This window comes from Pleurodeles waltl, chromosome 2_1 (assembly GCF_031143425.1).
Source record: "Pleurodeles waltl isolate 20211129_DDA chromosome 2_1, aPleWal1.hap1.20221129, whole genome shotgun sequence".
Taxonomy (NCBI): domain Eukaryota; kingdom Metazoa; phylum Chordata; class Amphibia; order Caudata; family Salamandridae; genus Pleurodeles; species Pleurodeles waltl.
The window spans coordinates 201,134,730-201,159,323 of NC_090438.1; the positions used below are offsets into that span (position 1 = coordinate 201,134,730).

The 24,594-nt window shown below is 46.4% G+C and overlaps 1 protein-coding gene across 3 annotated transcripts in view; it reads left to right on the top strand.

The window, feature by feature from the left end:
• CD99L2 (CD99 molecule like 2) overlaps positions 1–24,349 on the top strand; it is a 584,389-nt gene extending 560,040 nt beyond the window's left edge. For 2 of the 3 annotated variants that reach the window (XM_069212400.1, XM_069212402.1), the window contains one exon: positions 23,425–24,349. In XM_069212400.1, coding sequence (XP_069068501.1) covers positions 23,425–23,489 — 65 coding nt within the window. In that variant the 3' untranslated portion in view covers positions 23,490–24,349. The remainder of the gene's footprint in view (positions 1–23,424) is intronic. The other variant, XM_069212401.1, reaches the window with a different exon arrangement.
• The last annotated feature ends 245 nt before the right edge of the window (positions 24,350–24,594 follow it).

Sequence of the window (24,594 nt, forward strand, 5' to 3'; positions counted from 1 at the left end):
TTCCCATGCAACCACCCATGCTTTTTGAAGCTAAACCCTATCTACTAACAATAATAGACACGATTTAGCACCAAAAATTGACGCTGCTGAAAAGCATGCATTAAAAGGAGAATTTGTTTATCAAAGTAGGAAAAAGTTTTTACTTATCTAGCCATAGTATTTTGTTACCTTCCTGTACAAAACCTATGGTAGACTTAGACATGCATCCTAGCACTATGGTGCCAAGGTTGTTGCTTGGCATACTGCAGCTGAAATCAGCACTGGTGCTAGGGAGAGGGAAGGAGAGAGCCATATCTCTGTGAATATGGCAATCTTCTGCTCTTTCCTTGTCACAGCATTTGTGGCTGCAGCGCTGTGCTGAGTTCCATAATACCTTTGAGAATCTGGGCCTAAGTGCATGTAGGGCCTCTGTTGAGGGAGGGAAATATAAACCTCAGGGTAGGCCTAACTAGCATAATTACCTGTATCTTAATTATGCAAAATTACAGCAAAATTACCTGAAATTACAGGATTTGTGTGTCAAATTCCGTGAACAGGCATATTTTCATACATTTTGGTAACTTTGAGTCAAGAGTATGACAAAATTACAGAAATTTCTCTGGTATAACCAAAATGTTGTCAGAATTACAGGAATATTATGCGAGGAATGGAACTCAGCATTTACTTCTATTTTCTTAGTGCAAAATGCACCCTTGCATTGAAAATTGACCCGAGGATGCAATGCATTTTGCACTAAAAAATATAGATAAATGCAACAGAACACAAGCAGTAACAAGAAGCAGCCACTCTCTAAGTGTGTTGTTCCTCTGCTACTGCGGTAGGATATTTGTGCCATATCGTTCATAATTATGCAAACAGGCGTATTCTCATAATTGTCTATATTTTGTGTCAAAAGATGAACACAAAATTACTCCAGCATAATTAAAATTTTACCCATGCCTAATTAACTTGGAGTGTGAATCAGAGTACTGTAGATGAACTTTGCCATGGAAGTTTAGGTACTTTTCAGGGGCGGTTTCTTTATTTGGGCGTGGGGGCATCGCCCCCCTATTTGTTTTGCCACCCCTGAAAAGCGGACCCCATAAATGCCTACTGTGTAATGTGGTTTTGATTCCTTTTATTTTTTGCAAAGTTTGCCTATTGTTACAGGAGACGTTATGTGGTGGGTGGGGGAGCTTGGATGATATACGGGTCAGCTCCTGGCCTCGTTGTGGTGAAGTGCGCATGGTGGGTTGGATGGGTGCTTTGCTCCGACCTGCCGGTCATGCGCACTTAAACCATTGCCTGCCTGTGCAACTGCAAGAGCCCAGGGGATTGCTGCCAGATCCCTCAAGTCTCCTGAGGAGCACTGGCAGCGCCTGACCTAGACAATCATTGCGCTGCTTTCATGCTATTTCAGCAAGGAAGCATAACTAGATTGGCTCAGGAGCTCCGGGGGTGGGGCTGAGCTAGTGGTCACAGGTTCCATGCATGCCATGATGCAGTTAAATAAGGTCTTCCATTAAATAAGTTGCCCCCATTATCTTCTTGCCTTGTACCCTGATGCTAATAAATGAGGCCCTGCCATAAGTCTTGCAGTAAACAAGCACCTGTGTCCGTCCGCTCTGTCATGTCCCATGTAGGCCCTCGTCTGATTTCACAGTGCCCTACAACCCCATAACTGATAGCTTGCATGTGCTTCTTCCCAGGGACTGCTTTTGTCAGTTAAATACTGGGTGAATGGGATAGAACCGCAGTGAAGGGGTTAAAACGTGCAAAGGGGCACTGGGAGAAGAAGTTATCTCATAAAACCCCTTTTATTGCCAGACAGTGTCCCGAATTTAGTGAGGTTCATGTCATGGCTTAGCGTGATAACTGAGTCGGCTGGGTGCCTGCTGCAGGGATTTTTGTGTGACTTACAGGTCATGTGTCGCATCCATGCAGAGCCGACAGGGCCTTTCACCCTTCAGAGGCAGAGCTTAATAGGAACCATTGAGTTGCATGATATCACCTGCATTTTAGCACCTGGAGGAGCCACATTTTGGGTGTGTTTTTGTTTAAGCGGTGAATGTATCTCTCGCAGTGAAACAGGAGGTGGCCTCTTGTGAAAAGTTAATTTCTGGTGGCTTGCATTGATAACGATGTGGCAAGAAGTTGGGAGGCGATAGGACAATAAGTGAAGAGGAGGCAACCTGCTTTGATAATGAGCTAGGGGGATGGCGTACATAAGTCCATAAGTGTTAAGTCCAAGTCCATAAGGTCCATAAGTGTTGGCAAGTGCAATGCTCCCTGTACTCCTGGGAGTCTCACAGAAGGATTAGAATCCTCTTTGATGTTGATTTTGCTCACACACCCTCAGATGGCCCCAACTCTTGAAGGCAACCCCTGTTGTCCTCTCGGTTGAGAGGCAAAAAAGCGAATGGGACTCAGTCAGCATCTTCATCACCATTGAAAGAGGCCTGCAGTGTGCGAGCTGTGATGTTTTGGGTGCAAGAGAAGAGAGAGTTTCAGCGTAATTGCAGAAAACTGAGAGAAGTCGTTGCTCACTGCTGGCAAAATCTCTGGGTGACTTAGCCACTCACTGCTTGCATGTGGTGTATACCACACACCCTGGCAAGCCTACCATCACCCTGAGGTTGGTAAATGTATTGCTTCTAAATTTGGTAACTATAACACTTGTTATTTGTATCATATAAACACAGCAATATGGTTGTATGAAGTCCTATATGGGAGAGGTTTATTAACTTTGGTTCCATGTGAGATAGAAAAGATTTTTCTTAAAATCATCAAGTAATGCTGTAGGAATTGGATTTCGTAGTTAAGTGTGGCAGATTCATATTTATGTAGAAAACGCCACAGCTGCACAATTGCCTTTTTTACAGTGGCCCTATCTGATAGAGACGTAGAATTTCCCAAGTCGTCAGACTGGATCTGGAGATGTTTCTTCGAGCAGTACCCCTCCGTGCCGTTATGTGGCGTCATTGGCATCGTGATCGCTGTGATGACATCACAGTCGTATATATGCACCACCCCGGCGCGCTGACGCCAATTTCTTTTCACAACTTTTCATGCCAGTACCGCAGAGCCATGAAGAACACTGAGAATGGTGTGCCAAAACTAGGGCCCTTAAAGGAAAGTAAATGTCCCTAAAAATTAGTTCGCAGTGCGGGGAGGATGGGTGGGTCGGTAAGGAATTTGCAACTAGAATATGTCTTTACCAGATATATCGTTACCGAAGGCAAGTACCTTGTACGTCTAGGCCCCTGTTCTTTAAGTAATAGCCACAGACATGCCATTCTTGGCCCTGCTGTGAGTCTAAGTGGCCGGTGTACGCTCTATTGTGCTAAGCCCTTCTATTTCACCAAAGGATGCGGGCCCAGTAAGGCCAATACGTGTTTCTTTTCGCAGAGGATGGCTCAAAGCAACCCGGGCCAGCACCAAAACTTTTGATGCCAAGACTGATTTGCATATGGTTAGGCCCCTGCTGTAATGAACTCAGACGAGCTAAAAATGATGGAGTGGAATGCTGTCAGTGGATTCTCCGGTGTAAGTCATTTATTCAGACCTTTCCAGCCATCATTTATTGTGGTCTCTATGACATCTTTGTAAACACTGCAGGGCCGACTTGGCCGTTTATCTTTTCGAGGTAAATACCAGTACCATTCCATTGATTCCTATTACGTGTTACACAGTCTCTAAGGGTGGTTCAGTGTGTGCTGTAGTGAGTGTGACAGGCATCTCACTCACTATAAGGCCCGGGATTTTTTTGTACGTGACTTTATCTTTCTGAGAGGTTAAAAACATCTTTGCGAAAGCCACTGGATAAAAACAGTAGCTCACTTTTTCCATTTACAGTTTAATGTTTTTTTTTTATATTGATAAGGATATAAACGGGCAGGTCCATGCTATGTATAGCCCGAGGCACAGGGTGGGCTGCCTGGACACCTTGTGTATCAGCTCAGAGAAGTGGGGCAGCTGCAGGCAGAGTGGTCACAGGCCTCGGAGCTGCGAGTCCAGGTTCCCTCCTTCCTTGCTTGTTCCTTTTCTTTCCCCACCCCTTGTTTATGGCTGTCCTCTCACCCCCAAAATGCGCACACTCCTCTTCAGCTCTGCTCCTTTTATTGCCTGATCCTGGACTTTCTTTATCCTTGAGCAAACAGTGATTGAGTGTGGAGAGAAACCGGGGTAGTGGGGGTCAGGTGTGCAGCTGTGACCTGCAGAATTGGGATCAGTGCAGAGGCTGCAGGGCAGAGGGCAGGGGTCGTGGGCACACCCAGACTCCCTAGCACAGATTACAAGGATATTCTTCTACCCTAATATCTCCGATTGAGGAGGCTCTCAATGTGCGTAAATAATCGGATGTGCTATGCTCTGTCATACTGATGTGTTACAAATTGATTTAAGTTTGTCTTTGACTTAAAGTCGAATTTCAGAGTGGATTCCTTCATGATGCTTTACTGTTGCCCACAGATTAACTCAGCCTGTCGTTTGAATGACGTGTAGATTTTTTCTTGGCGCCGGGTATGAAAGCAATATATCAAATTGCCATGTTGTCAAGCTCCTATCACTTTGCATTGTGTATTGGCTCCGCGGCCAAGCATGCATGCAGATTATGCCCCTCATTAAAACAAATAACCTGCATTAAGGAAGCCCAGCCACTGCAGTTTCAGCAGCAAGCGTGTGCTCCTGCCACATGTATCTCCCACTATGCCCCTTCTCCTCACCTTGTTTGGCTCTATTGTCCACCCCTCCAGTCTCTTACCGACCAGATCTCAATATCTAAGACTCAACATCATCCCTGCTACAAGCGGTTCCTCGAGTCCATCCCATCACTAACTGTTCTAGATCAGTGACTCTGGAAACCGGCTTCAGTAACTCATTGCCGGTTGTGCGGCTGGCCCTGCACTTCTGAGACTTATTGCACATCCAAATATTAATTGCTGGGGCGAGGGTTTAAGCTGCCTGCTTTGATGTCGATTTGGGACCGGCAGCGCTTTGGAGCCCTTGACTGTGACTACATTAAAACAGGAAACACGTGAAGGAATCATAGTACATGCACTTCTAAATGCCACAGAAGGGTTTGGACCGTCCCATGTGTTTTTAATGGAAGTACAGGCTAGTGAGATCTGGATTTCGTTGATTTATTCCCTACACTGAGCAATTGCTGTACCCGAATATGTGGCGAGGAAAACACACAAGGTCAAATTTGCTTCTCAGGCGACAAGGCACGTTATGTGCATTTGTTAGAATTCCCACTTGTACTCCCCCTTGCCCGCTGCACGTCCGAACACTCAAGGGAGTGGGACACAGTGGCGACGGAGGTCTTACCCCAGAAAACCACTCCTGTGGTCCAGGTAATGCTCTGTTTTGCCACCGTCCGTTGCTATCTCTGTGCAAAATAACGCTTGTGTGTGGAACACTAGTGAACAACACTTCAGGCTCCACCTGATTTATACATGTTGTAACAATGGTGCAGGGCCACAAAAAGTAGGGCTGCAAGGGCAGGGTATTTCACTTACAAACTTGGAGAAAACCACAATGGAAGCTTAGGGTCATCAGTGTGCCAATGTTTTCAACAAAGCTCCACCCCTTTTTCTTGCATTTCTGTTTTTCCATTGTCCTAGCTTTGATATACTTGAAATCTCTTTATTGATGTTATAATTACAATTTCACAATTGCTTTATTAATGTTCTTGCTTTCTCAAATTTGCTTGAAAGTTAACTTTTTTCCCACTTGTTGGAAAATGGGTTATTGGTAGGGCAGGTAGGTACCTACACCTAGCAACAAGCCACTAACCTCCACATAGGTACAGTTAGGTCTCAGTAAATTAATCCCAGCTCTACCCTTGGTAGCTTGGCATCGAGCGTCAAGGCTTAACTTAGGAGACAAAGTGTAAAGCATTCAAATATCACAAAACAGTAATTAAATAAAACACAGGAAACAGTTTAAAAATCCAAAACCAATTTATAAAAATAGCTTATATTTTTATCTTTAAAATGACACAAAAACAATTAAAATCGGTTCAGGGGAACCGGAGATATGAATTTTTAAAGTATTATTATTTTCTAGCGCTTAGAAACAAAAAGCGCCAATCGGGTCATCTGGTTGCACCAGGACCGGGGCAAAGTAAAACTTTCAGGCCGACCGCGATGGAGCCCTGCTCGGCTACAAGTCGCAGGAGGCCTCGGTTAAAAAGTTACCTTCTGACTTAGTCTCTTTTTTGATGTTTTTCTTCCCCGGGACGAACCTGCCAGTTGAATCCGACCTCCTGGAGCCCTTGTCCGGATACGCGAAGTCGGTTTCCTCGGTGGTGATTTTTACCTTCGGACTTAGTCGTTTTTTCGAGATGAAAATCCTTCGACCGGGGTAAACCTGGATCTTGATCCGACGTCCATGGAGCCCTTCTCGGATACGATGGCTGGGAGGTCCCGGTCAACTTTTTACGTTCGGACTTAGTCTCTTTTTTGGATGTTTTTCTTTACCGGGACGAACCACGAAGTCAGGCCGGGTCGCGGTTGAGGCAAGCCGGCTAGAATTTCCGCGTCGGGTCGGTCACTTTATGGAGCTTTTTTTCAAAAATTCTCCAATCTTTTCCAAACTTCTGGGGCTTCACCCAGATGTTCTTTTAAGGTTCTTTTGGGGTCCACAGCTCACCCCAAGGGTCCAGAAGTTCTGTGATGGTCCTTGGGAAGTGCGGACTTCAACTCCCAGAATGCACCTGGCGCAAACTCCTTTTTGGCCACTGGACAGTGGTCAGCTGGTCACTTTTTCAGGAGTTGGTGCAGGGGACTCTGGATAGCAATTTTTCACCTGTAGCAAACAGGGAGTCCCTCCTTGAACCAGTGGAAGCCAGGCAAAGTCCTTCTTGTGGTGAAGCCCAAGTGTGCAGCTGGTGCAGTCTTTCTGAGTGCAGGGTCCAGGTGCAGGCCAGGGGTCCAGCAGGGCAGTCCTTCTTCTCCTTGTAGTTCCTTCTTCTTGAAATTTGGTGGGGATCTGAGGCGTGGGTGCAGGTCTGCCAGTTTTATCCTTGCTCCTGGGTGAAAAGCAGGGGGGCCCTGGTTCTCCAATCAGGGACAGGGTCGTCCCCCTGTGATGACCACTTCCTGGGAAGTGTGGCAAAAATCCATCCCAGAAGGCAACAGTCTCTAAAAATCCAAAATGGATGAATCTGATTTTTGGAGGAGAGATCTGGCTAAGCCCACCCACTGGTGTGGCTAAAAATCATAAACACACCCCTCTCCTGCCCTCTCCTAATCTAATCAAGGGGGCACCTAGCTGTCTGGGGTTGCAGGATGTGGGGGTGTTGCTGGGTGCTGCAAATGTCCTTCTCTGCCTTTGAAGACCAGTTTGGCAGCCCTCCCCCTTCCTGCCTCACCATCTGCTGAGGGGAGATTCTCTCCCCCAAGCACATTCCTTTGTGTGAAGCCAGGCCACTTCACACTTCATTAAAGTAGCCTGGCAGAAGCTGCTGCAGGCTGGCCAATCAGAGCACAGCAGCAAAAACAATGCAGAGCTGAAATTGGCAACTTTTTAGGTAAAGTCTAAACTTTTTACCTGAACAAGTTATATTAAATCCAACAACTGGAAGTTGTGGGATTTATTACAACAATTAATTTGATACCAAATTCTTGGTATGTAACATTTAAGGAGACTTTAAAATTTAAAATAAAGTCTGCCCATTCTAGCCTATGAAGGCCATTTACTTCAATGAGGGAAAAACGAATTTGGCTGTTTTTACCTCACCAGGGCTTATAAATCTATTTTTATAAAGTCCCTGCTTATAGTTACATGGCACCCAGCCCTAGGGGCACATAGGGCACACCTTAGGGGTGACTTATATGTAAAAATAAGGTAGTTTAAGACTTTGGAAGTACCTTTAATTCCAAAGTCGAATTTGCATATAACTTTAATTTAAAAGCAGCCAGCAAGGCAGGCTTGCTTTTAAAATGACACTGGGCACCTCAGCAATGCACCTAGGTGTGCACCACCTATGCTGTGGTCCCTAAACCTACATGCCCTACCATATACTAGGGACTTATAGGTAGGTTAACTTAGCCAATTATAATTAGCCTAATTTGCATATCCATTTTACACAGAGCACAGGCCCTGGGACTGGTTAGCAGTACCCAGGGCACCATCAGAGTCAGGAAAACACCAGCATAAAGTGGAAAATGGGGGCAAAAAGTTAGGGGGCCTCTGCAATCAGCCCTGTTTTCCCACACAACCCCCCCCCCAGCCCACACGCCCAGGAGACTCAGCCCAACCCTGGGAGAGTCTTCCTGGCTTGTTAGGCAAGGAAGACAGTGAAGAAAACTGGCTGTCCCTTTGCAGGGCCTACTCTGCCTTACATCCTCCTGTCAGGGTCACTCCCTCTGGGTAGTGAAGCCATCCCAACAGTAAAAGGACCCAATTCAAACTGAAACTTCCCTCTAGGGGGGTCTTCCTCCTCTCTCTCTTCCAACTTGGGTAGTGAGGTGCCCACCTCCCCTACTCCAAACTTTGCTAGGGCAACACCTAGCTTACCCAAAGAGGTCACCCAACACTTGAGCAACCCCACCATGACCAATAGGGTCAGGGGGCCTACTTTGCTATTGGCCCTGGGGTCTGCCTCCCAGGCCAAGTACAGTGCTGCCAGGAAGGCTAGCACCCAGCAGAGGCTACTGACAGCTGTCAGTACCCAGAACCACACCCTAAGCTCTCCACTGACAGGTGGCTGAGCTGCTTTAGGGGCATCTTTGGGGTCCTGGCACCCCTCTTGCTGTCTAGAGGGGGGGGGCTACCACCTCCTGTGGCAGACACCCTCCTTCCACTCTCCCTTCTGTCAGTGCAGGGGCAACACCTTGCATCTGGACAGCTGCCTGACTACTCAGGACTTCCTTGGGGTCAGGTGAGGCCTCACCAGTGCCGACTCTGGTCTCCCCCCCTACTGGGGCAGAAGGCCCTTGGCTCCCTGGAACTCTCTTTAAGAGTGGCCTACCCTTCCTTTTCTTCTTTCCTTTTCTTGGGGACCCCTGTCTCCTAACTGTAGGGACTGACTCCCCAGGACTTTGGGTTGGGGGGGCGCCCTGGGCGACCACCCCATCTGTGACCAGACTCACCTCTGGGAGGTCATTGCCCAGGATACAATCTAGGGGGAGGTCAGCACTGACTACCACCCTAATCCAGTCAAGGATACCCTCCCTCTCTAGGGGCACTATGGCTACAGGTTTGGAGGTGACCTCCCCTGTGGCTATCCTGACTTTCTTTGTCTTTCCTGGGACATACATGTCTGGCGTCACTAACCGGTCACTCACTATAGTGTGACTGGCACAGGTGTCCCTCAGGCCAGTGGTAGGGATCCCATTCACTTGAATGTGGTGGAAGTGCCTACTCCCACCCTCAGGGATCACCAGCTTACCATCTGGTCCTGTCTCCCAGCACAATGCTAGGAGGACTTCATCATCTGAGGAATCCTCCTCTATGGCTACACTGGACAGCCCAGTGCTAACCACCTTCCTTGGACAGGCTGCATCTCTTCTGAAGTGACCTGTCTGCTGACAGTCAAAGCAAGCCCTACTGTCCAAGAGTTTTTTTAACCCTGGGTCTCCCTGTCTCTGCTTGTCAGAGTGGGAGTGGGATTTACTCTCCTCCTTCTTAGGGTTCTGGGGTACAGAGGGAGTCTCTGTGGTGGGCTTACCACCTCCCTCCTTAGGTTTTTGGGGACCTGTCCCCCCCTTCTTGGAGTCTCCCCCCTGGGACTTGACAACCACCCTGGTTCTCAACCACTCATCAGCTGCCTCCCCTAGCTCTCTAGGGTTGGTCTGCTTAGAGTCCACTAGATGCTGGCGTAACCTTTCTTGGGTACAATTGGTCAAGATGTGCTCTCTCATGATCAGATTGTATAACCCCTCATAAGTATCTACTTTGTTATCAATAATCCAGCCCTCTAGTGCCTTTAGTGAAATGTCCACAAAGTCAACCCAAGACTGGGTACTGACCTTCTGGGTGTCCCTGAACTTCATTCTATATTGCTCTGGGGTCAGACCAAACTTCTTGGCTAAGCACCTCTTCATACTAGGGTATGAATCTGCCTCCTCCCCCCTTAAGGTCAGAAGCCTATCCCTCCCTGAGTTGGGGACCAACTCCCACAAAAGGGAACCCCAGTATTGAGGCCTAACCCTTCTCATTTGGAGTGCCCTCTCAAAGGCCCCCAGCCACTTATCTATGTCATCCCCCTCTACATAAGCAGGAACTACCCCCTTGGGTAACCTGGGGCAAACTCCCCCACCCATGGACACCTCAGCTTCTTTGTCGCTGCTTCCATCTCCTTTCTCTTTGTATGCCCACTTTTTCTTTTCTAGGGCCAGCTTCTCTGCTTCCAAAGCTATGTATGCTAGCTGGGCCTCCAGCTCTCTTTCTCTGATGGATGGGTTCTCTCCTCCTGAAAGGACCCCCTTCCCACCACTAGCTTTGGATCTGCCCCTAGTGACTGTATTTACTGAGGACCGTTCTTCCTCGTCCTCACTTAGGGTCAGATGCCTTCCCTCCCCTGAGTGGTTAGAGCTTGCATCCTCCCTTCTTTCTCCCTCCTCTGGAGCTTCTTCTGACTCTACCTCTTGGGCCTCAGCCCATGCTGTCAGGGATGTGATCAGGATTTGCTTCCTGAGATCAGTGGTTGCAGGCAACCCTCTTTCAATACACAACCCCCTAAGCTGGACTACTGTCAGTGTGGGTAGGCTAGCCAGATCAAGCTCCATGGTTCCCTATTTTTGTGTCAACAAAAACTTTTTGCAAAAATTGGAAACAAGAATTTAGAAAAATTACAAAAATTCAATAATTGAAATTAATCCAAATTAGAAATTAAAAACAATTTTTGCACTAGGACAATTTAAAGGATTTTTAATTTGTTTTACCCAAAACTGTAACGTGATATTGAACACAAGTACAGGATCCCGTCGCTGCTTCCAATTATGTTGGAAAATGGGTTATTGGTAGGGCAGGTAGGTACCTACACCTAGCAACAAGCCACTAACCTCCACATAGGTACAGTTAGGTCTCAGTAAATTAATCCCAGCTCTACCCTTGGTAGCTTGGCATCGAGCGTCAAGGCTTAACTTAGGAGACAAAGTGTAAAGCATTCAAATATCACAAAACAGTAATTAAATAAAACACAGGAAACAGTTTAAAAATCCAAAACCAATTTATAAAAATAGCTTATATTTTTATCTTTAAAATGACACAAAAACGATTAAAATCGGTTCAGGGGAACCGGAGATATGAATTTTTAAAGTATTATTATTTTCTAGCGCTTAGAAACAAAAAGCGCCAATCGGGTCATCTGGTTGCACCAGGACCGGGGCAAAGTCAAACTTTCAGGCCGACCGCGATGGAGCCCTGCTCGGCTACAAGTCGCGGGAGGCCTCGGTTAAAAAGTTACCTTCTGACTTAGTCTCTTTTTTGATGTTTTTCTTCCCCGGGACGAACCTGCCAGTTGAATCCGACCTCCTGGAGCCCTTGTCCGGATACGCGAAGTCGGTTTCCTCGGTGGTGATTTTTACCTTCGGACTTAGTCGTTTTTTCGAGATGAAAATCCTTCGACCGGGGTAAACCTGGATCTTGATCCGACGTCCATGGAGCCCTTCTCGGATACGATGGCTGGGAGGTCCCGGTCAACTTTTTACGTTCAGACTTAGTCTCTTTTTTGGATGTTTTTCTTTACCGGGACGAACCACGAAGTCAGGCCGGGTCGCGGTTGAGGCAAGCCGGCTAGAATTTCTGCGTCGGGTCGGTCACTTTATGGAGCTTTTTTTCAAAAATTCTCCAATCTTTTCCAAACTTCTGGGGCTTCACCCAGATGTTCTTTTAAGGTTCTTTTGGGGTCCACAGCTCACCCCAAGGGTCCAGAAGTTCTGTGATGGTCCTTGGGAAGTGCAGACTTCAACTCCCAGAATGCACCTGGCGCAAACTCCTTTTTGGCCACTGGACAGTGGTCAGCTGGTCACTTTTTCAGGAGTTGGTGCAGGGGACTCTGGATAGCAATTTTTCACCTGTAGCAAACAGGGAGTCCCTCCTTGAACCAGTGGAAGCCAGGCAAAGTCCTTCTTGTGGTGAAGCCCAAGTGTGCAGCTGGTGCAGTCTTTCTGAGTGCAGGGTCCAGGTGCAGGCCAGGGGTCCAGCAGGGCAGTCCTTCTTCTCCTTGTAGTTCCTTCTTCTTGAAATTTGGTGGGGATCTGAGGCGTGGGTGCAGGTCTGCCAGTTTTATCCTTGCTCCTGGGTGAAAAGCAGGGGGGCCCTGGTTCTCCAATCAGGGACAGGGTCGTCCCCCTGTGATGACACTTCCTGGGAAGTGTGGCAAAAATCCATCCCAGAAGGCAACAGTCTCTAAAAATCCAAAATGGATGAATCTGATTTTTGGAGGAGAGATCTGGCTAAGCCCACCCACTGGTGTGGCAAAAAATCATAAACACACCCCTCTCCTGCCCTCTCCTAATCTAATCAAGGGGGCACCTAGCTGTCTGGGGTTGCAGGATGTGGGGGTGTTGCTGGGTGCTGCAAATGTCCTTCTCTGCCTTTGAAGACCAGTTTGGCAGCCCTCCCCCTTCCTGCCTCACCATCTGCTGAGGGGAGATTCTCTCCCCCAAGCACATTCCTTTGTGTGAAGCCAGGCCACTTCACACCTCATTAAAGTAGCCTGGCAGAAGCTGCTGCAGGCTGGCCAATCAGAGCACAGCAGCAAAAACAATGCAGAGCTGAAATTGGCAACTTTTTAGGTAAAGTCTAAACTTTTTACCTGAACAAGTTATATTAAATCCAACAACTGGAAGTTGTGGGATTTATTACAACAATTAATTTGATACCAAATTCGTGGTATGTAACATTTAAGGAGACTTTAAAATTTAAAATAAAGTCTGCCCATTCTAGCCTATGAAGGCCATTTACTTCAATGAGGGAAAAACGAATTTGGCTGTTTTTACCTCACCAGGGCTTATAAATCTATTTTTATAAAGTCCCTGCTTATAGTTACATGGCACCCAGCCCTAGGGGCACATAGGGCATACCTTAGGGGTGACCTATATGTAAAAATAAGGTAGTTTAAGACTTTGGAAGTACCTTTAATTCCAAAGTCGAATTTGCATTTAACTTTAATTTAAAAGCAGCCAGCAAGGCAGGCTTGCTTTTAAAATGACACTGGGCACCTCAGCAATGCACCTAGGTGTGCACCACCTATGCTGTGGTCCCTAAACCTACATGCCCTACCATATACTAGGGACTTATAGGTAGGTTAACTTAGCCAATTATAATTAGCCTAATTTGCATATCCATTTTACACAGAGCACAGGCCCTGGGACTGGTTAGCAGTACCCAGGGCACCATCAGAGTCAGGAAAACACCAGCATAAAGTGGAAAATGGGGGCAAAAAGTTAGGGGGCCTCTGCAATCAGCCCTGTTTTCCCACACCACTCTTTAAAAAAAAAAAAAAAAAATCACGGGGAAGAAGCTGACATCCCCAAACTCCCCACCCCCACCCCCACCCCACTCGCCTTAGGACAGTCAGGCTCACTCGCTACACTCTCTCGCCGTAGGGCACTCTTCACAAACTTCTATGCCCCACCACTTTCAAATGTCACCAGCCGCCACTGGTATGTTTGCTGATGGCTAGGTCAGATGGACCTGTCTGTTTTTTACATAACTGAGACTAGCCTAGAAAGAAAAAAGGAGGTGAAAAAATGCATATGAAAGTCTACTGCTGGGGTTAGTAGAAGTTTTATTAAAAATAAATGCACTTTATAGACCGTGACAACCTATCCATAAGTGATGGCAGTGCTTTAATCCCGTTGAATACTTGGTAAATGCTTCATGTCCTAGCTTCAGACCCAGTACTGCAGGAATATAGACTCTTTACCCTCCTGCAACACCTGTGAACTGCTGAATCATGAACTGCTTCCGGTTGCATCAGAGCACCTCTGCTTTGTATGTACCCCCCTTCACTCCAGTACCTGTGTTCCTTTGGCAATACACTCCCGAACCCCACCCCCCTGCTGTATCACCTGTGTACCGCAGAAGCATGCCTTCCTTTCCATCAAGCTGCAGCACTTGCCCCCTGTACTAAAAGTCACATTCAGATACTGCATAGCAGCATTGCGCTGCTGGTACATACAGTGATTTTACCTCCACCTGTGCACTGCAGAAATATACACTGCAAAAACCCCAGAAGATGCACCTTTAACCTAGAAGTGTGTCCTGCTTGCTTTTGTCCTCAGCCATATATATCACCTGTCCTCTTCAGCAGCACAGCTACTTCCCTCAACAGTTGCAGTACTCATGCACTGAAAGAAATAGACACTGCCTCTGCTCCAGAACATGTGTGCTGTGTTAATCCCCAGCTACAGTAACTGTGTCTAGTAGGGTTATTCCATCAGTGTTAGAGCTGGTTCTTGCAGGACCATTCAGCTTTCAGTCCCAACTGCAGCAGTATGCTCTACCCACACTCCTCTCCCAGCCTTGACGTGTGTGCCTGCACTGTAGTAGATCCCACTCAAACTTCAACACAGAACCCTAAGCTTGGCCTGACCTTGTCTGTACTGCAAGTGCCAGTGCTTTGTAAAGACCTCCTAAGCTTGGGACCGCACACTGAGAAGAGGATGCCACACTTACATTTTTCAACAACGTGAAGGTTTTTGCCCTTGTTCAAGACAGTCGGTCTCTCCCTTCGTCTGTTATCCCTCCTGCAACTTTCTCAATATACTCTACTCTCACCTCATTTTCACATGCTATGTATGCTTTCTCATTCTCCATTTTATCATCTTGCTCTACTGGTGCCCAACTTAACCTTGTGATAATATCACTGGCAAACTCTAAGGTCTGACAGTCTCATTAGTATGGGAGATGAGATCCACCGCAGTCACCACTCCAAATCCCAGTTGAACACTTTGACATGTACCCATAGGCAAAAGTGGTGAACATCACACTCACACACAAAGTAGGTAAGAGTTACGGGAGGGTATGCAGGAAAGGCTCCAACTTCTTAACATACTGTTGTTTGGTAGAAAGCAAGAGTATTGCAGCTGAGCACTCATTTGTCTGTGTTCTGCAGGGGATTCCTGCTGCAACACTGCTTGGGAACAGGCAGCAGATGACTTCAGCAGGAGTTCTTCGGAAGGCTGCAGGCTTCTGCCACAGTATTCATCTATAATCCAGTTTCATGGCCCCCTAATAATGATCTGAAGTAATCTGCTGCTTTCTCATGTTCACTGTGTGCTGAAGGGATTGGTTGAGGAAGGGTATAATTCTGCTTGACCATCTACTAACTAAAGAGATCTTCAAGTCCTTTGAGACAATAAAGACCATTGAAAGTTCAGCGGCGGCCTGGATCACCACTGTAGATATGTGCAAGTGAAACACTGTCATCACTCTGAACTACACATCTTACATGGTGCTTTACACTACTAGCCCAATACATCTGTACCTTAAAATACTGAGCAAATTCGAAGGGATTGTAGCTGGCCTGTAAAACACACTAATAGGCGAGGTTCACTTCAAGCTAATGTGTTAGTAACTCAAGGAAATTTACTAGAAACTCCTAACGATGACCTTCATGAAGCATAGCTTCAGTTCAGCATTTTCAGATCATTACATGACTGGCACTGATCTCGACAAATACTGCACCAAGTCAATAGGTGCCCTGTCACCAACTCTTAGAGATCTTAATAGAGACATGATGAATTGGGTTTGGTCTGGCTTTACCATATGGATATATTGGCAAAAATGTTAAATCCACACTGAAGAGTGAAACTGATTTATCTTTTTCCCATCTGCAACTACTATTACATGATACCCTTGAATTCACTCACCATGAGGAAAGATGGATTGACTAATCCCTGGCAATCATCAAGATGTCTATCCTACATAGGTGGAAGCTAAAGGCCCCTCTTACTCACGATGACTGGCTCAACGATTTGGTGATGGAAGTAATCCATGAGCGGATTTCTTTTGTCTGTTAGATCATCAACACCTTTTTGAAACCTTGTAGAGTCCTTCATCATGGGTTTGGCAGTGGAGACTAAAGTGCTTCCTACTCATCTTTTCTTTTCACCTCACCATGATGTTGTGGATCAGTCTTGTATCCAGTTCAAGGAGATTTGGAATTTCAACTTCGGATTTAACTCCTGTTTGTCCACGAATCTACTATAGCCTTAGAACCTGCCGTAGTGGGCTCTACCGGCTATTAAAGGCCCGCTCCCGCATTAAAGGCAAGGGCCTTTAACAAGGGAGAGGGCCTTTAATAGCCGGTAGAGCCCGCTACGACGGGTTCTAAGGCTATTAGAACATTCTGCCACTCAGGGCAGAATGTTCTATTAAATAAAACAAATTCCTCACGAAGCCCGAGGGTATTAAAATCCCCTCGGGCTCCGTGAGGCTTTGTTCACAGCTCTTGCTGTGAACAAAGAGAACATTGGAATGTTGGTGCTGCGGGCTTTTACCGGCCAGTAAAAGCCCGGAGCGCTCCATTGTTTTCAATGGAGCTGCCAACGTTCCAATGTTCTAATTCTTATTACTTAATATCATCCACTTTGCCATGAGATTAATTCCTGTTGGCTTTTTTAATTTCTTGTGATCTATTTCGTGGAGGTTTGTTTTGTGTAGCTAAATTGGTTTGCTATTGGAAATGTTCCCAAGCAACATTTATGAATCTCGGGAATGTTGGATCTTGTTCATAAACCTTACAAACTCACTTTTCCATTTGCTTTGCATATCACAATGAACGTTTTGTCCTTTTCCCCCTTAATTGATGTCCGATATTGGACACGTAGTGATTAGTTTCCTGTTCACAGACGTATTACTTTTTACCATCCTGAAATTTGGTAATTGGCAAAAAAAAAAAAAAAAAAATGTTCACTGTGTGATTGCATTTACAAGGTGATTGCTGGTTTGTTCCCCTCTACCAACTTAACTGTCCTCTGGCTTTGGGCTCCTACAATAAATGAATTACTTGTAATTTTGTGGACCAAGACACAGATTTACTAAGATTTTACGTTGGGATTGCAACACTTACATGGTGCAGCCAGGACGCAAAATCCATTTTGAGATTTACAAAGCCCTATATCTCTGCCTTTGTTGTTTATAGTAAGCTCACTGACCCCCAGAGAGCTTGTTAAGGATGCGGACTGCTGAGTCAACACCAGTGTTCATAAGAAGGTATTGGGGGGGAGGGGAGGTGGTTTATCACAGGGTCCTCATCAGAAGGAGGAAGGGGACAAAAAGAACAAGGAGTTCTCTAAAAGGCCCCAAACTAGTTCTCTGGGTCAGGGTTCCCTTCCCCCTTTTGAAAATAAAAATAAATGGTTATCTGAGAATAAGTTTGCAGGAACGGCTCCCTTGGAGTGTCAGCAAGAAGGACGCTACAAAGGGGATGCCAAGTATCCCAAGCAGGCAAAGACCCTCACCTGATGGGCAGTCACTGGGGTTGACTGTTGTAGCGGTTGGGGAGGAGATTGCCCTAGATTGTTTTAGGGGTATTGTAGAACTGACCTTAGTGCCCCTGGGTGATGGAGGAGAGATGGTACAGAGAACCCACATGTCTGACAATACCAAGAAGTACGGTCAGTGGGTATCCATCAATGGGCAGAGGGTCGAGGCTCTGAGAGATACAGGAGCCAGCATGACCACCGTCAGGTGTCATCTGCTGTCTTCAGAGCAGGTAGTCCCTAACACATTCCACCAAGTTTCTGCTGACAATCGTGAGAGCTACCACCCAGTGTCTCTGGTTCCCTTTGAATGGGGGCGGGGTCTCAGGTCTGCTGAAGGTAGCTGTCAGTCTATCAATGCCTTTGGATTGTCTGCTGGGTAATGACCTAGAGCACACCATCTTGAAGGAGGCGGACTTAGGTTGCCCTTGGAGATGATGGGGCTGCCTGAGTGTGTACGTGACCACATGGTCCATGGCAGCCCGACAGGGTGGTCAAGAAGACCTGGAGCCTGGAAAAATGAACCAGGTACTTGACAAAATGAGGAACTGCAAGGGGCACAGGAAACTCGCTCCTGAGATTCCCATGGTCCGGTAGGAGGCTGACCCTGAGTGGAAGATGTAGCTGAACCGGGTGACCTGACCATCTGGCAGCAGGAAGGAGGTCCTACCAGGGAGGAGGTATGCTGTGAGCAGAAGGAATGCCCTACTTTTGTGGGTCTTTAGAAGCAGGCTGAAGACCAAGCAACTGGTGTCGCCTCTCCCTCGCACCTAATCTACTGGAAGAATGATTTCCTGTGTAGTGAGCCTAAGCTTCTGAGCCTGGTGCAACACTTGTGTTGTGGTACCCCATAGTTTCAGGGCCTTCCTACTGGGTGTGGCTCTTGATGTGCTACTGGCAGGTTATCTGGGGCAAGACAAGACCTTTGACAGGCTTGTCACCCATTTTTATCGGCCTCAAGTGAGGAAAGCTTCAGATGCAATCTGAATGTCTTTTTCCACCTGCCAAGTGAGTGGCAAGATGGGAGGGGGTGCAAGACCCCTCTGCAACCTCTTCCTGTTGTAAACACCCCTTTTGAGCAGGTTGTCATAGACATTGTGGGGCCTCTGGATTTCAAGACAGCTATGGGCAACAGATTCTTTCTGGCCTTGGTGGACCATGCCACCTGGTACCTGGAGCTGTCTCTCTGAGGACAGTGACTGCGCCCATCGTGGCTGGGGCACTGATGGGATTCTTTACCCATGTGGGTTTCCCCAAGGAGGTGGTATCTGACCAGGGTACCAACTTCATGTCTAATTACACGAAGGCCATGTGGAAGGAGTGTGGAGTGGTCTACAAGTTCACCACTCCTTACCACTCCAAAACCAGTGGGTTGGTTGAAAGGTTCAACAATACCCTTAAAGACATGATTATGGGTCTACCTGAACCCATGAAGCTTAAGTGGGGCAACCTCCTGCCATGACTTCATGTTCATATGCAGGGAGGTGCCACAGAAGGGGGTTGGCTTCAGCCCTTTTGAACTTCTATATGGTCACCCTGTGAGAGGACATCTCAGTTTGGTTAAAGGCTGGGAGCAAGCTCCCAAGAAGCCACCCCAGGATGTAGGTAGCTACATGCTGTCATTCCACAGCCAGATAGCCCCCTTTGGAAGCTCGCACTGGAGTACCTGGAAGCTAGCCAAGAGGACATGAAACAATGGTAAACAAGAATACCACTCTGGTTGAGTTTGTCTGGTCAGAGAGTGTGGGTAAAAGAGCCCATGGAGCCCCATGCTCTGCAAGATTGCTGGTCTGGACCCTATGTGGTAAAGGAGCTGAAGAGCCCTTTAAGGCTACTTGGTGGACCTGGAATCTCCTAGGAAACCTTTGAAGGTCCTGCATGTGAACCTCCTCAAGTCCCACTTTGAGAGGTTAGAGATGACCATGCTCTTGGTAACTGATGATGAGGTGGAAGAGAAGAGTGAACCTCTCCCCCAAACTATCTTCCAAAGAGCAGGATGTGTCAGTGGAGGGTGTCAGCCTCTCCCCTACACTGACCCTAGATCAACAAAAAGACTGCTTCCAGTTGTTTGGCCAGTTTACAACTCTATTCTCACTTACCCCAGGCCTCACTACATGGTGCACCCATGATATTGACACTGGGGACAGCCCACTTCTGAAAAACAAAATTTGCAGGTATGACAGTGAGGGCTAACATTAAGGAGGAGGTCTCCCAAAATGTTGGTATTAGGGGTTATTGCGTCTTCCAACAACCCTTGGCCCAGCCCAGTGGTGCTGGTCCTCAAGGCTTTCCTGCCAGGTGTCACACCTGAACTATGATTCTGTGTAGACTACTGTGGGCTCAATGCAATCACTAGGACTGATGCAAACCCCATCCCCAGTAGCTGATGAGGTCATAGATAGTCTTGGAGTTGGCAAGTTCTTTAGCATGTTTGACCTTGCCTTGACCGATGGGGAAAAATAGATTTGCATTCTCTACACCAGAAGTGAACTTTCAGTTCTGGGTCATGCCCTTTGGGGTAAAGAACACAACTGCCACCTTCCAGAGATTAGTAAACCAGGTCCTGGCTGGACTAGGGGAATTCAGTGCTACCTACCTGGACGACATTGTGGTCTTCAGTTCTAATGGGGAGGATCACCTGTGCCACTTGAAGGAAGTGCTTCAGGCTCTGCAGAGGGAAGGCCTGACTATCAAGGCCAGTAAGTGCTAGATAAGGCACGGTTCAGTGGACTGTTGGCTCACCAATTAGGAGGGGGTAAGGTGCAGCCACTCCAGGCCAAAATTGAAACCATTCTGTCTTGGGAACCCCTCCAAGGCTCGGACAGAAGTGAGAGCCTTCCTATGCCTCGCTGGTTATTATCAGAGATTCATCAAGGGACTTGGCACCATTGATTCCCCCTTGACAGAGCTGACTTCCAAAAAGCAGCCATATCAGGTGATCTGGACAGAGGCGTGCCAGACAGCTTTTGACACCCTGAAGGAGGCCATGTGCATGGCACCTGTGCTCAAGGCCCCGACTTCTCCCAAGAATTTGTGGTGCAGACAGATGCCTTAAAGCATGGCATAGGGGTCGTGCTCTCACGGCTAAATAAAGAGGGCCTGGATCAAACTGCAGCCTTTATTAGTAGGAGGTTAATCCCCAGGGAACAGAGATGGAGCGCAATTTGAAGGGAAGCCTATGCTGTGGTCTGGGCGCTAAAGAAGCTAAGGCCATACCTATTTGGCACTCACTTCCTGCTTCAGACAGACCACAGGCTCCTCAGTTGGTTAATGCAGATGAGGGGGGTGAGAATCTCAATCTGTTGTGGTGGTCCATCTCCCGACAGGGAATGGATATGATGGGACACCGTCCTGTAACATACCAAGCCAATGTCTTTCCAGGTTATTCTGTCTTAGTGAAGAGACCTCCCAAGAGGTTTAGTAGTTCTCCCCACTTTAAGCTTGGGAGGATATGTGTTTGACCGGCATCCTTGGCTTGGTTTCCCCATAATTTGTGCCTTCTAACCTCCTGTTTTGCTGACTTCATTTTTGCTGGCTTTAGGATACTGTGCACCTTACCACTACAAACCATTGCTGAAGTACAAGTGCTCTGTACAGATAACATGGTGATATTGGCTTATCCACAATTGGCATAATTAATTTACTTGTAAGTCCCTGGTAAAGTGCGCTGTATGTGCCCAGGGTCTGTAAATTAATTGCTAATAGTGGGCCTGCAGCACTGATTGTACCACTCACTACAGTAGCCCTTTAAACATGTCGCAGGCCAGCTCTGCAGAGTCTGTGTGTGCAGTTTTAAACTTTCGATCTTGCGTGACCCAAACTGTCCCTTTTCTTATATGTAAGTCACCCCTAAGTAGGCCCTAGCTAGCCCCAAAGGCAGGGTGCAGTGTATGTAAAAAGTTGGACATGCTCTTATAAGGTTAACATGTCATGGTAGTGAAAAACTATTACATTTGTTTTTCACTACTGCAAGGCCTATCTCTCCCATAGGTTAACATCGGGATTACCTTGAAACAGTCTTTAGGTATAATTTCCAATTGGGAAAAGATAGACATTTGGTGTTTGGTGTCTCTGGACTCACAATTTTAAAATCACAACTTAAGGTAAAGTCGGATTTTAAATTGTAAGTCTGAAAATTCCACATTTAGAAAGGGGACTTTTTTTTTTTTTTTACTTTAACCATCCTGTGCCTCTACTTGTCTCTGAATACACATCTGGGGTCGGTGACAGATCGGCTTTGTGCACCCTCTTGACAGTCACACACAAAAGGATCTGGGGTTTGATATTTACATCCCAATGTCCCATCACCAGGTTGATGGGCCTTCCTGGGCTAGATGGGGAGGGAGGAGCTGACACTTTAACCTGAATAGGGCCGTGCCTTTCCCCACACAGAGAGCTACATAACCCCCTGTAGTGTGTCGAGAGCCAGAGAAGGAAGGGCAGGGGCTTCGTGCACTTCAGAGGCCTCTCTTTGAAGTATCCCCCCCACTTGAAATGCTCAACTTGGTATAAGTATTGGACCCCAAACCCCACCAAATCAGAACTCTGCTGGAACCAAGGAGCTTCTGCCAGGAGGAAGAGTTACTGTGCTGCCAGGAGGTACTGCCACTTTGCTAACTGCATTGCTGTGTTGGCCTGCTGATTGCTGTGCTGTAAGAGGGACTGCCCCTCTGCTACCGGCTTTGCTGTGTTGGCCTGCTGCTTCTTGCCTAGAAATGAGAAGGACTGGACCTGTTCTCTACATCCTTGAAACCAAGTTGTCCAAGGGCTTGCTGACTTTCCTCCTGTTCTTCAAGTCTCGGGCCATAAAGACTTCCGCCAACCCTGCTGTAGCTGCTGGACTCTGCCAACTGTGAAATCTGTCCTGCCAAGAAGTGCCAATCCAGTCCTGGGTCTTGAAATGAGACTCTGTGGCTGTTTTTTCTTTAAAAAATCAACGCGTTGAGGCCACTGTACTGATTGGAACTGACGCAGTGCCCTTTGACGCCAACACAGTGCTGACTGGACGACAGCCCAGGTCCTGTCTGTGAGTTTCATCGACGACGCTGTGCCGATCTGGAGACATTAAGATGCGGCTCAACAACAATGCAACACCTGCATTGGAACGGGTTCGATGATGAAGTGGGACCTGACTGCAAGGCTTGACGTCGACACATCTGACGGACTGCATGAATTGGAACCGACACATCAATTTTTTGACTCCCACACTTGCTCCATCCAAGGTACTTTTTCAGCGAGCCCTGTGTGGGTGCTGTAGCCGGCCTGCCCTCCATCGCTGTTGACCTGAACTTGCGATTTACCTCGGTCTAGTGCGACCTCAAGTAACCTTTTACCTCTATTGACTTCTAAGCACTACACTGCAGTTCATTATTTAAAAATTCATATCTTGAGTTCTACTTATTGGATTTCTGTTGTTTTGGCCTTGTTGTACCCGTCAAAATGTTCAGTTTTTTTGTAAACTGGTGCGGGGTCCTTTTTGTGGTGTTTTCACTGGGTTACTGTAATTTAAGTGTTGCACAAATACTTTACACATTGTCTCTAAAGTTAAGCCTGACTGCTCTGTGCCAGGGTACCAGAGGATAAGCACAGGTTTATTTAGGGTGTGTATCTGACTTATCCTGACTAGGATTGTGGCCCCTACTTAGATAGGGTGCATATCTTTGACATCTAGGGACCCAATTTCGAACACCCTCATTGAGGTCAAACCTGAAAAGCTAGAAGGTGCTACAGATTATATTGATTTTTTTTAAAGAATGTTTTATCTGCCACAGTTTTGAAATGCGTACATTTGGAGATATGTATATACTGTTTATCTTCCTTTTCATTGGATGCCTTCAGTTGAAAAACATACGTGAATGTTTAAATTCACAATCAAGTTAGACTTCAAGTGCAGTCTCGGGGGTACTTGAGTAATACAGTAGAAATTGGAAAAAATAGATGAATTTATTAAATATTATACAATATTTATTTGTAACACTTGTTTTTCCTGTTTGTTTCACAGTTAAATACACCGCCCTGGATTCGCAATCGGCCGAGCCTCCAAAACCGGATACTGCACAGGTTTAAGACAGGAAGGAGCATCAACGGAACCCAGGAGCAGGGGTTATCAATGCTTGCAGTTTACAGTCGTGTTTTTATTTTATACTAATTTTAAGCTATTTAATGTGGTATGGTCAGATGAATACTGACATTTTTCCCACTCTAGTTTAGTTTTTCTTTTTTTGAGTTTTAAGTTTACATTTGACTAATGGTCACTTGGATGAAAAACAAGGACATTTTTTAACAAACTCACTTGGATGAAAAATAAGGACGTTTCTAACAAACGCTTCCTTATAGGATTTGCACTAAAAGGACACTGCGCAGTTGGGTAACTTTGTAAATGAATTACCAAAGTCGCCGAGCCCATGGACTACATTCAGTGAAATGAACAAAATGCCATTTATTCATCAGTGCACCACACAAAATAGTGCGACAATGATACACTGAGACAGATAAATGAAATCATGCTTGTACGAAGTTTTCACAAAATGGAATTATGATAATGTTAAATGTTGTTTGGTGACTCTTGGCTTATACGTGAAAAATGTGCGCATGTTCAGTATCATATGCACAAAAATGAGTGCACAAATAAACATTGCTAGTACATTTACTTAGCACTTGTCTAAATGTTATAAAATATTAATTGTGCTAAATATGTGAGGGCACATAAGAGATTATTATTGAGGTATCAAAACAAATCAACATGTACAGTAGTGCAGTTTAATCTAAGGGGATTAAGCAACAAGTAGTCACTGAGTTCTTCCCGGGTAGCCTGAGCCACCCTTGACTATTGCCATGTAGAATTGACTAGCTTTTTCAGAAGGTATGAAACAAAGATATCCTGCTGTATCACATCTGGTGCCCAAATAAACTACATCTGATATTTATGAGAGAAATGGGTTTATTATTTTATAATAGGAAGGAAGTTGGAAGCCTGTTCATACTGGAAAGGGCTTCAACAACAAAGGCCTTTACGAGAAAGCATTTATTATCAAGCAGGTTGAGTGATCAGTTACCGGTGTGTCTTGGCGCTTTGCTATGGCATTGCTAGCTCTGCTGCAGGTAGACTTTGAGTTATTATGCAGACTATTCCGAGTTCCTCATAATAAATACTGAGTGTTCTCGTCTCTTT